Source organism: Mus caroli, unplaced genomic scaffold, assembly GCF_978045245.1.
Source record: "Mus caroli unplaced genomic scaffold, Mus_caroli_1 scaffold_15, whole genome shotgun sequence".
NCBI classification, from domain to species: domain Eukaryota; kingdom Metazoa; phylum Chordata; class Mammalia; order Rodentia; family Muridae; genus Mus; species Mus caroli.
The window spans coordinates 14,632,372-14,644,765 of record NW_028227270.1 but is presented as its reverse complement, the minus strand read 5'-3'; the positions used below and the strand labels follow the sequence as shown (position 1 = coordinate 14,644,765).

At 38.5% G+C, this 12,394-nt stretch overlaps 2 protein-coding genes across 6 annotated transcripts in view; both read right to left on the bottom strand.

Moving 5' to 3' along the window:
- The window catches only part of Ipo11 (importin 11), a 132,661-nt gene that overhangs the window by 32,556 nt on the left and 87,711 nt on the right, over positions 1–12,394 (bottom strand). The window lies entirely within an intron of this gene.
- Lrrc70 (leucine rich repeat containing 70) lies at positions 1,968–8,265 on the bottom strand. The gene is made up of 2 exons (XM_029468285.2): positions 7,541–8,265; positions 1,968–6,114 (listed from the first exon to the last, which is right to left on the bottom strand). Exon 2 carries the CDS (start codon positions 5,942–5,944, stop codon positions 5,267–5,269), a length of 678 nt encoding a protein of 225 aa, XP_029324145.1. The 5' UTR covers positions 5,945–6,114; positions 7,541–8,265; the 3' UTR covers positions 1,968–5,266.

The following is a 12,394-nucleotide window of genomic DNA, read 5'->3' as shown; positions in this document are numbered from 1 at the left end:
TTCTCCATTTCTCGAATTGCTCCCTTGCTTCACACTTCCACCATGAAGACTTCTGGGACTTCTCATAGAGATAACAGAGTGCTCGCCTGATTCAATAAAAGCTCTTCACTCACTGGACACGAACCCGTGTGGCATCTTTCATGCTATGTTCTTCTTTTGTCCTTTGATTTTTGAGAACTGCTCTGCTTAAGATGATATACAACTTAAATAAGAATCATGTGTTATGGTTATTTTTATACCCCATCGGATAATGTTATATGTGTGAACACTCAATAAGTAATCAAGCTAATTCATGATCCCAAATGCTGCAGACTTTCCTTTATTTTCTTTCTGGAGTTTTCTTATTATTTATTTCCTCTTAAAATTATAGTCATGGGGCTGGCAAGGTGGCTCGGCAGGTTAACAATGCCAAGCCTGACAACCAGGTCAACCCCGGAGACTATCATGGCAGAAGGGGAGAAAGCTGTCCTCCAATGGTCACATAGGTACTGTGGCACATGTGTGCACGCACACACAAATGTTTACAGAAACACTTAAACAAATAAATATAATCGCTATCATGAATAGATGATATATAGATAAGAAATAGGCAACTGACTACTTTATACTGGGTATGCACCAGAACATGGAGGATGAGTGATTCATAAATCTATTTATGAATTTTTTTTAAATACAAAGGAATTTTGATATCGAGAGAAGTCTACTTTGCTACATGTATAATCTAGCCGAAAAAGCCATCTAGGTGGGCTCCGTGACAAAATCCCAATCCCTGCACACTTTCTCAGGAGCTTTCTCAGGGCATGGGAATCTTATCTGAACCACAGCCTCTCCCCCACCTGCTCCTGGTAACCTCACAAGCGCATCGCACTCAAGCATGTCAAACTATGAATGCCCTGCCCCAAGCAAAAGTAAACACCGAAACAAAAGGGAGAGGTAAATCCAGGCTCTCTAAGTTTCCTTCCACAAACACACACAAGCTCTAGCACACCAGAATCAAGCCAGAAACCTGGGTTTTCACTTCTAACACTTCTCATTTACTCTTCCCCAAACCGACTCACCATCAAATTCTGCCACATTTATCTCCAGATATTCCCATACAGACGCTGTGTCACGGGCCAAGCCTGTCCCAAGTGACCTCACAAACAGGGAAACTTCCCCTCCCTGCTTCTGCAATTCATCCTCTAAGCACACACTAGAGGGATTTTGTCATAACCCAAGTCGGCCTTCAAGGGGACGACCTTTAACCTTTGATCCATTTGTGCCCTCCACCCCCACCCCAGAATCAAAGATATGCTTCATCACACTTGATTTTAGAGTGTTCTTTTGAAAAATCTGAATGTATCTTTCCCCTGCTTTAAAGCAAACATTTGTATCTTTCAATAATAGCTCTCATCTACAGTTAAAAACCCAAGCTCCTAGCAGTATTTTTGCCAGTCCTCTTCTCCTTCCCTTGTCTACCCTCACTGGTCTCCGTCATGGACTTGCACCTCCAGGGCTTTCTATCTGTTAGGGACTCTACTGTCTGCCTGCCCGCCCCTGCAAAGTTCATTCTGTTTAACTAATAATAAACCTCTAAGTGGAGCCATGCTACAAGAGAGGTCAAGAGGCTTTCATAAGCAAGAAATCATTGAGGAAAGAGGAGTTTTAAAAGGCAAAGCATAAGTGTATCAAAGAATATTCATTTATTTATGTTATTACTTATACAAAGAAATATACCCATATAAAATTAAGGTTAGAAAAAAATGATTGCCATAGAAAATTATCTGGCCAAAGCAAGCATTCCAAAGACACAACCAAGAGCAGACTGAGGTTTATGTCTGTCCATGTACTGGAAACTCAACAGGAGATCCCACCCCACCCCACCCCACCCCACTCCACCCCACTCCACCCCATCCCCACCAAGAACATTTACTTAAGGTCTCCCATTGTTGAAAATGACTTCCCATTAAAAGTATAGTTTCCTGGCTGGCAGTAGCTGCACACCTCTAATCCCAGTGCTTGTGAGGCAGAGGCAGTCAGATCTCTGTGAGCTCCGGGCCAACGCGGTCTACAGAGTCCAAGACCATGGTCCAAGACAGCCAGAGCTACACTGTGAAGCCACGTCTCAAAAAAAACAGTGATTTTACCAATACTTTTAACGTGAGCACTTGCTGACAAGGCACAAACTGGATAATACTTCATGAAAACAAATGTGATTAATTATAGCTCCATTTATAGATCGCTAGTAATAGAACTATAGTTTTCTGGTTGAATCTCAGTCAATTATGTTATGTACAAAAATACATATAAAATAGTTGTTTGTTTTTTTAAACTGTTGCTTAAGCTTCTGGATCATAGCAGTGGAATCTTTAAGCTTGGGACATTTAAGATCAAAGTAGAGACCCTGTCATAAGGATTTTTCTAAACTCCAAACAGTTATGTTTCTCCTGGGTGTCTTTAAGACAGAATTTCAGTTGGGGAGTAGGAAGGGTCTTTTACCTTTTACTATACACACTTCTGCACTGCTTGCATTTTCTTCCATTAAATGTACCTTTGGCTACTATATGCAAACAACTGGAACAGACCGAATTCTGAGGAGTTGACAAAAAGACACATTGATTAAGAATGCCTCAAGGGGAAAAATATTCATTTCAGTCATAAGTAATGTAAAAAGAATGGTTTGGTTTGGTTTGGTTTGGTTTGGTTTGGTTTGGTTTGGTTTGGTTTGGTTTGGTTTGGTTTGGTTTTTCAAGACAGGGTTTCTCTGTGTAGTCCTGGCTATCCTGGAACTCTCACTCTGTAGACCAGGCTGGTCTCAAACTCAGAAATCCTCCTGCCTCTGCCTCGCAAGTGCTGGGATTAAAGGCATGTGCCACCACTGCCTGGCTTGTTTTGTTTTTTAATATAATCACCGTCCGCCCCCAGCTCTGAAATCAGAAACTAAGCCTAGAACACTGAAAACCCTAGTGTGGGTGTAGAAGTTACTATTAGAGCCTTCTTTTGTAAGTGAATGCAGGTCTTGCATGTGGAGGACAGGACTACCTCCATCATCCATCATCACCATCCACCCAGCCTGAGACAGGATCTCTTTGGTTAGTTTCCATTGTAAGCCTAGATGCTTACAGGGTTTCTTGACTCTGAGACTGCAGGCACTTTCACTTTTCCAAGTTCCAAGGATTCAAACCCGGGTCCTTAAGCCTGCAGAGCAAGTACTTTTGCCCAGTGAGCATCTCTTAGCCCTATTACCACTTCCAGTACATCTTAAACTAACACCTCAGATCCTTCTCATTTTCTCATTTCCACCTCAGATATCTTTATGCAGTGATTCTCAACACATGGTCTCCCAACCAGCAGTATGGGCAAACTTGTGAAAATGGAAAACCAGAGAGCTATGTTGGCATACACCTTTAATCTCAACACTTTGCCAACCTGGTCTACATAAAAAGACTATGTTTTAAAACAAAACAAACCTGAAAATAACAGTCGTGTTCCACACCCACTCAATCACACACTTGGGTAGTAGAAATGAAGCAGGGATAAGAAAACTTCTGGGTGAATCTGAGGTTGAGGCATTATACAGTATAGAATTTTCCTATCGTCTTAAGGCATTATATAATACTATTACCTTACAAGTATTCCTATTTTAGAAAAGAAGCTAAAATTATTATTTGATTAAATACCTTAGAATGTTTTGGAATATATGGATAGTATTAACTTTTTAATAAAGTATAAAAATTGGATCAAGAGGAAGAACAAACATAACTGATCATCTACTTGTGGTTCAGGTCACGATAAACTCACAAACATTTATTATTTGTTTATTAAACTATTGCTTAATATTATTTGCATCTAACTTCAAACGTGTACTAATATAGAAAATCATTGCATTACTTGATTTCCTCTAATAAATATCTATATTAAAGAGTCTAAACACTCGAGTCCTAATCTTTCTTGCTTAGTTGTTTTGGCAGCAAGTGGTTTTGTTTTGTTTTTACTTTCAATGTGTTAGATGATAAGTGTGCATTAGCTTTACCAGATAAACCCTGATCCTGAACTCCTGCTTGCCAGGTATGTATACAGGGATGTCAACTATACATGAACCTGAAATCCTACTCATTCAAAACTGAGCCTCTTGGCTCACCGGCTTCAACATCATTCCTTGGCTTCCAGAATGGAGTACAGAATTGCCTACAGCAAAAGCGGGACATCTTTTAGCTCCCCTCAATCAATTACCAAAACAGGTCATCAGACTGGCAGAGTAACTTTCTATCCATCCTGCCCACTACTACACTGGCATCTCTCACCAGAGTTAATAGTTCTGCTTCTTAGTTAATGTTGTTCCTTCCATAAAGAGTGAATTTTTTCTAAAAGAGGGTGAATTCCATAGTATCTCTCCAGTGGATAAATTTCTCAAGGGCTCCCCGTGGCCCTCAGAATAAAGCATGAAATTATAATAGCCTTTAACCATTGATCTATCTATACAGCTGCAAATCTTGTCAGGACTTTAAGTCCCAAAAAGTAGTATTCTTTCTTGTTCATTAATCTTTCTAACATGGTAACCTTTCTGACAGCTCTCTTTACTGGGTTAATCTGTTTGCTGATAAAGTGAATTTGTTGTTGCTGCTGCTCTGTCTTGGTTTTGGTTCATGGCCTTACTATATAACCCTGGCAGGCCTGGAGCTCACACAATCTGCTTGCCTCTGCCTCTTGAGCACCAAGAGGTCTATGCACAGAATGATAGTTTTAATGCTTCTTATTGTTTTCATAAAGTTGCCCTTCATCACCACATATTCAAAAGTGCTTCCGAGAACAGCACTTAGCATACTGCATACTAATCATGGGTCCTCTTCTAGGTTCGGGTTCTAGCAAGACTAGGAACCACATCTAGTTTTTCAATACTGTAATCTTAGTGCCTAGGCAGCATCAAAGCATAAAATTAAAAGCTTCAGCTCAAGTCAGAGTTAAAACACACCATAAGTCATGAGGATTCTGAAAAATTAGTTAAACTCTCTCCCATTTTTCCTTATGTGTAATTTAATATAGATATTACAACCTTATAAGACTTTAGAAATAAACATGATTTGTGACATATTTAATATGATGTTCAGTACCCAGAAAGTTGGCTACTTATCTTGGTACAATTTCAAAGAAAATATATGCAGAACGAATACACTTTATTCAAATTACTTATAAACACTTTAACAATCCTAACATAATTCTATGAGAAGGATTAAATTTTATGGCCACATGGCACTACGGAGTTTTTTATAGTCAATATTTAGTTGAGTCATAAAGCAGAATGTTCAAAGAGAATGACTTGTGCCCCATTTTCAGGAACAATTTGTTTATCAAGTCCAATCTGTTGCAAGCCAGAACTTTCCAGAGAATCCGGGGAGGTGTTACAAACCGAGGCAGTTACATTGTACCTTGCTGACTGATAAAAGCTGTAATACTCGAGTCTATTTTCCACTGAGTCTTCTAGAGCCTTTAGTTTTTGTTTAAACTGAATAACTTTGTAGATCAAAAAAATGATTAAAACACAAGCTAAGATGAAAAAAGCTAGCAAAAAGTCAAAGGCCTCATTCAACTTCTCAACTTCTTGTGTACAAATGAGAGATGCTTTTCCTGACACAGAAGAGGCATCAATTGGTAGAGCAGTGTTTTTTTCCGAGGTCAAGGTAACAGAAGTGAGCTGTTTCTGCACAGACACAACTGCAGTCGTCTCCAGTGCATTACCAAGTGTACTCTCTTGAAAAGATCTACTGGCCGGGGAAGCTGGGGCCGGTTCCCAGACGCGACTGCTCTCCGCCACAGTGCTTTCCAAAGGGTTCCCACTTGTGCTTGCTTTATGCCAGGCCATCATTAGTGCAGTGGTCGTGTGATGAATACAAGAGATTTTACAGCCCAAGTTCTGGATATATTGGTCCAAGGTAAAGGCAATTTGTAATGTTAGTCCATTTAACATAACATAATGCTCTGCCACACATAGATATGGGATTCTGATAACAGACGTTTACAGCAAGGGCTGACGAGGCTAGCCACTCTTGAAGACCCAAAAGTTTGTATTCACAAAATTGGAATTTGCCTGAAGAGGAGTCAGTGAAGACAATGGCTTAGGGACCCTTGGATGTAATTCTGTAAGATTATTAAATGACAGATTAAGGATCTTCAAAGATGCTCCCAGAGGTTCAAATGTATTATTATCTATGTTAAGATTCTTGTTTCTAATTTACAATAAATTGCTTATCAAGCTAAATGTATCAGGTTTACATTTTCTAAAATAACTATCAGTTAAAGTCAAATGTTTCAGATTGTTAATTTTACCGAACCCAACCCTAGTGACATTTATGATCTTTACATGCTTTAGGGGGTAATACTTTACATTAATAACTCAACATCAATAGCTCACTGATAAATGCAAAAGGCTGTCATGATTCAAAAAGGTAACTTAAAGACAGTCTCAAGATTTGTAGCAACATTTAATGGTACTTTTGTTAAGATATTACTTTCTAGATACAAAAAAATGAAGAGGGATAAGACATTGAAAGTCTGAGATCTATGTCCTTAAATTTTTATTGTTCAACTAAAAAGAATCTGGGAACAAGTATACCAACTATGTCTAGGACAGTGGTGAGTTCTCGGTAAGGGTAGACTTTTACAGACCACCAATCAATCTCCTCAGAACAAAAGACACCCAGTTAGACCACAAATATAAACTACGAACATCTCATCACCCCTTAGGCACTAAGCAATTTATACAACTGTTTAAAGATAGAAAATACAAATGGCTTAACTGAACAAAGCCTTTAAGATATTCATACGTGATAGTTACCCAAATAGAATTCTGGAAAAGAATTAAATAATCCAGTTTCACTAACATGAAACATTATTCCCAAATTCAGAAAAACTGGACCTTTAGGAAAATTCTAAGGAATGTGAAAGGACTGGGTTAGTCTGTCCTTCATTTAGAGTTGGTAAGAATACAAATATCCCAGTATTCCTTTAAACAATAATGATATTAAAAACAAACAAACAAACAAAGAGCAGGTAGCAACCAGAAATAAATACAGGCAAGGAAGAGAGAATAAAAATCCACGTGTAACCCAACCTAACTCCTTTCCCCCCAGCAGAACTGACTCCAAAGACAAAATTTTACATTGTCAGAAAGGTCTTAGAACAAAAGTATCAAAATACTGAAACTTCAGTAGTCCATTTAAAGGAGGATAAGCCAAACCGTGTGTTAACACATATTATGGGTGACAATATGCTACAGTCAACATTTGGAACAGAACTGCTAACACAGCTATGAAATCAATTCTTTAGCAAAGATAATTCAAACTCAACAAACTAAAATATGTTTGCTAAGATAAACTTTTAGAACCGACTCTGACACACATAACAAATGACGTGAGGATAACGATTTTTGGATACATGCCCCATAACCTACATTGAAGCCTAACATCAAATAACAACTTAGGAAAATACGAACACTACAGAAAAAGCAAGCTGTACTTTTCCACCAGGTTCTTTCGGCTAAACGACTGTACTTAAATAATCTTACCAACGATAAGGGACTCGTATCATCACGTGGCTTTAAGGCTTTGTTTTAACTCTGCAGAACTCCGTTCCTTAACTCAGCTCCTCTGGGCACTGCTGACCGCCAGCACTCCACCGTTTTTTGAATTTTAAAGCCATGGCTATGCAGGAAATGCCACTCTTCACACTGGTTCCTCTACAGCCAATGTGTAAAACAGGGGTTGCCATGGATACAGGAAACTGAGAGACAGGAAGCAAGTTTATCTGTGCTTCAAAAGTATTGTTGAAAGGAAGTTCAGGAAAGTATTTTTTTCAGAATGCACTGTTTTCCTAATATATACACCTAAGTAGTTCCTATAACTTGAAAGAGGATTTTAAAGTCAAATGTCTGAAAACTTGAGGTATTCAAAAATCTAAGTAAGAAGTCTCTAGTTATCAACAACACATGTTGTCTCTGTGTTTGTGTGTGCATGCATGCCTGCATGCGTGTATGAAGGTCAGAATTGACACCAGTGTCCCCTCTGTTACCCTCTAACTTGCTTGTTAAGCTAGGTTCTCACACTCAATCCGAGCTCACGGACAGTTCCTCAGACAGCTGCTACTCCCCGGAGACAGGACCACAGCTGGATTTTGAAGGAAGGTAGGTGTTGAGGATCAGAAGTCAAGTACATTACTGCCAGACATTCCCCTGCTCAATAGCACAATCACTAAATCAAAAGCACACTGAAATAGGAGTATATAAAATAAAGTGATCTTTATAAAACTATTTGTGACAGAGTCTCATTATGTAATCATGGCCAGCCTGGAACCCTCTATATATAAAAGCCAGGTTTGCCTTGAACTCCTAAGAGACCTGCCTGAGTCTGCCTCCTGAGTCTGTAATTAAAGGCATGTACTACCACACCAAGAATTTTTAAGCGCATTGTCCTATTTATTTTCAAATACTTACAGAAGACTTATTGATTTTAAAAAGTACATAAAGTTAGTAAATAATTTAGGATGAACAAAATATTAACACAATATCCTGATATTTTGAATTTTTAAAAATATTTTTTGTTTAGAAAATACTGATTACTATCAATTAGTTGAGGAAATTAAGGCCCATGCCCTGGGTTGGAAAGTAACATAAAGTTCCTTACCAAATTATAAACACGAGTTTATCCTTGTATAAAAGTTAGGGAGAAGAGACTGGGGAGATGACTGGGTAGGTAAGATGCTTACTATGCAAGCATGAACACTTGAGCTCAGACCACCAGCACCCACGTCAAAAAAGCTGATGTGGTTCCATATACTCACAACCCCAGCATTGGGAAGGCAGAGACAGGAGGGGATCCCGAGGTCTGCTGGACAGCATCCTACCTAAATCAGCGAGAGACTCATCTTGAAAAAAAAAAAAAAAAAGATGAACTCTGGTTTTCAAACACATGTGCAAATGTACACACACACACACACACACACACACAAATGTGTTTACATATGAAACAGGAACATACAAAGAGGCGGGGAGGGGGGGAGGGAGGGAGGGAATGAGTTGCGGAAGAGTAAAAGATGTTCCTGAATTACTTTTTACTCTATATGAATGTCTGAATTAGTTTGAATACTTTGGCATGAAAAGTAATCTGAATATAATGTAATTTTTTATTTAAATAAAGATTTAGGAGCCAGGCAGCCCACTCAGAAGGTAAAGCTCTTGGCATACAAGCCTGGTGACCTGAGTTGGATCCCAGCACCATATAAGGAAGCCAGATCCAGTGGCTCGCACCTCATGCATCTCATCATTCTATACTGAGTCAGAGATGAGAGCAAGAGAGCTGTCTACAAGCTTTCAAGCCAGGCAGCTTGGAGTATACAGCGTGGCAGAAAAAAAGAGAGACCCTGTCTCCACAAGGTGAAAGGAGACAACCAACTCTCAAGTTGTCCTGTGTCTTCAATATATGTGCCACACACACACATACATACATACATACACACACACACATACATACATATATATTTATCTCACACATGCCCCCACATACAAGTAAATAAAGTCTTATAGCTGAATACTTATACATAGTTTAGCCATTGATTTCTGACTTTTATCAATTTATTTTTAGTATTATCAGTAACAAAGTGGGAGAGAATACTACGCACACAATTTTCAATTAAACCATACAAGTCAAATAGGAAAGAGTTAAAGGACAAGTCTATTAAATTCAAAATCAAGGGAAGACACACGAGATAAAATCAGAACAACATGAGGACGTCCTTGTCTTCCGTAGCCTGTCTACTTTACCTGTTTCTATATATTGCCTTAACTACTAATTTCAGGGGGAAGGGTGTCACTTGGGAAGTCTACAAAATTCTCTTTCAGTAACTATAAATAACCTTTATGAAATTACATAAAACTATTGCATTCTACCAAAAGAAATTTGTTCTTAATGTTTAATTTTTCCAAATAGCAACATACCCCTTCTAAGAATAAAAATATAACCACTAAGTGAAGCCTTTAGAGAAAACGCCCACAGAAAGAAAACAACTCTCTGTGTCTGTACAGACGGATTTGAACTCAGCTAGAACAGAGACGCCAACAGATTAGGGGCAGGAAGATGATGGCATAGCAGGTAAAGGCATCTACTACCAAGGCTGACGTTCACCTGACAGGACATGTTTTGTAGAAGAAGAGGACTGGTTCCCAAGCTGTCTTCTCTTATCTGCACACCTCCCATGGTACAAATACTGACACACAAAGTAAATAAATTTAATTTATTAAAATCTAACAGAGTATACAATGCTTTCATAAATGCTAAGGCCAACATTACTATCTGTCTATGCAGGCACAAAGAGTAATTAAATGTTCCTGTGAAAATGACACTGCATGTATCAGCAAGAGTTTAGAGATGCGGAAATAATACCAGGCACTCCCTAATTTAAGAACAAGTTTCTTTTGGTACAATAGAATAACCATATTCACAAATGAACATTAAACATATGTATTTTCCATTCTGAACAATAAAGACAGCAATATAAACTGTAATAAATACATAAATATAGTAGGTACTGTAGCATTAACAAAAACAAGAAATTCTCACTAGCTCAGTATGAATTGCTTAACACAATTAACATATGGGAAGGATGCACCAAATTCTTAGATGAATGGTTTCAACATCAGCATCAATGCTTTAAAAGATGCACTACTGGCCTAATTTCATAGTTGAAGAGACAGTATGAAGACGTTAAATAACTCATTTCTGGAGAAGAAGTGATACAAGATCTGAACATTAACATCAGGATTTGTAAACACCAAAGTATATATCCTTATGTATGATTTTCATGGCATTCAAAATATTCGATCAATAAACAACAACCAATCAAATATAAGCCAAAAACTTTCATATCAAGTAAGCTTCTCCAGGGGAGGGACAGCGCAGCAGAATCACTTAAAACATGCTTCTACCTGTCTGGAGAGATGGCTGAGTGGCTAAGAAAACTGGCTGCTTTTCCAGAGGTCCTGAGTTCAATTCCCAGCAGCCACATGGTGGCTCACAGCATCTGTGATGGGATCTGGTGTGCAGATGTATATGCAAAGTACTCATATATATAAAAGTATATAAATAAACATGCTTCCATCACCAAACGTGGAACTAGTCTGCCCAGAGAATGTTGAGAGGCAGGCGGCATCTCAGAAGTGGCACCAAGAGGCAGGTGATGAGGTCATAAGAGATGCTGCCCTCGGACGGGATTAAGGTAGTTCTTTCGGGACGCCGCTTAGTTCCCATGAGTGAGATGCTATAAAATCAGGAGCTAGGAGTGTGGCTCAGGGTTAGAACACTTACCTAGCATGTGCAAGGCACAGGGTTCCAGCCCCAAAAGGGACAGGAAGAAAAAAATAAAACAAAAACCAAAAACAAAGAAATGACAGGTGAACACTGCCTCTTAGACTTAGGATGTATGGATAAAATACTACAAAAGATTTATTTTATTTCAAAAGATGAAAATGGGGGAATATCTTCAAGTACATTATGTACTTACATGAAAATGGCCTTATAGCTTTTGTATAATTTAAAAAGCAAATAAACACAAATTTTTAAAAGATGAACAGTTAAGTCTACTATGATGAATATCCATTTAGGAACAATCAGGTTAATCTAATCAAAACTCATGAGGCAGGAAACAAAGGAGGGTCTACAAGATTTTGAACTTTTAGCCTCTTACACTGTGAGTTGGACCCTGTTTCTCTTTATAAAGCACCTATCCTTGGTGCCTTTTTCATAACTATAAAGAAAAATGTAACTCGTTGGAACCTACCCCATAGTTTCTACCTTGCAATACTGCAAGTCTAATATATATTTTTTTTTAAATCACCAAAAAAGTGCACATGTGGTGGTGCACACTTGGCTTCCGGCAGTGGAAAAGCAGAAGTGTGGGATCGCCTCTGCTCAGTGCCAGCCTGGCCCACAGTCACGTTCAATCAAGCCAGACACTGTTTTCTGAACAAAAAACAAACAAACCTTCAAGAGTTTATAAACGTATATGCATAAATTCCCAAATACTAACACTACATACACTATTTTCCGATGAGAATTATAGATGAAAGTATGACCAATCAGAGCAGACACAGTATAGCTGATACCCAGAAATTTCACCACAAAGCCTTGTCCCCAGGAAAGCAAGGTGCACACTTTGCTGCTTTACCAATCCCTGTTTAAATTAATGAGCTGACATTAGCCTCTCCCCAGTGGGACATACTTGAAGCTAAAACAAAATTCAAAACTCATATGCCATATGTCTATGTGAAACTTTTAAAAGCATACATAACTAAAATAAGTTGGAAAATGGATTGCCAATTTAGAGTAGACACCAAAGGATTACTATCACTTGTTATAGTTTTGGTTTAACC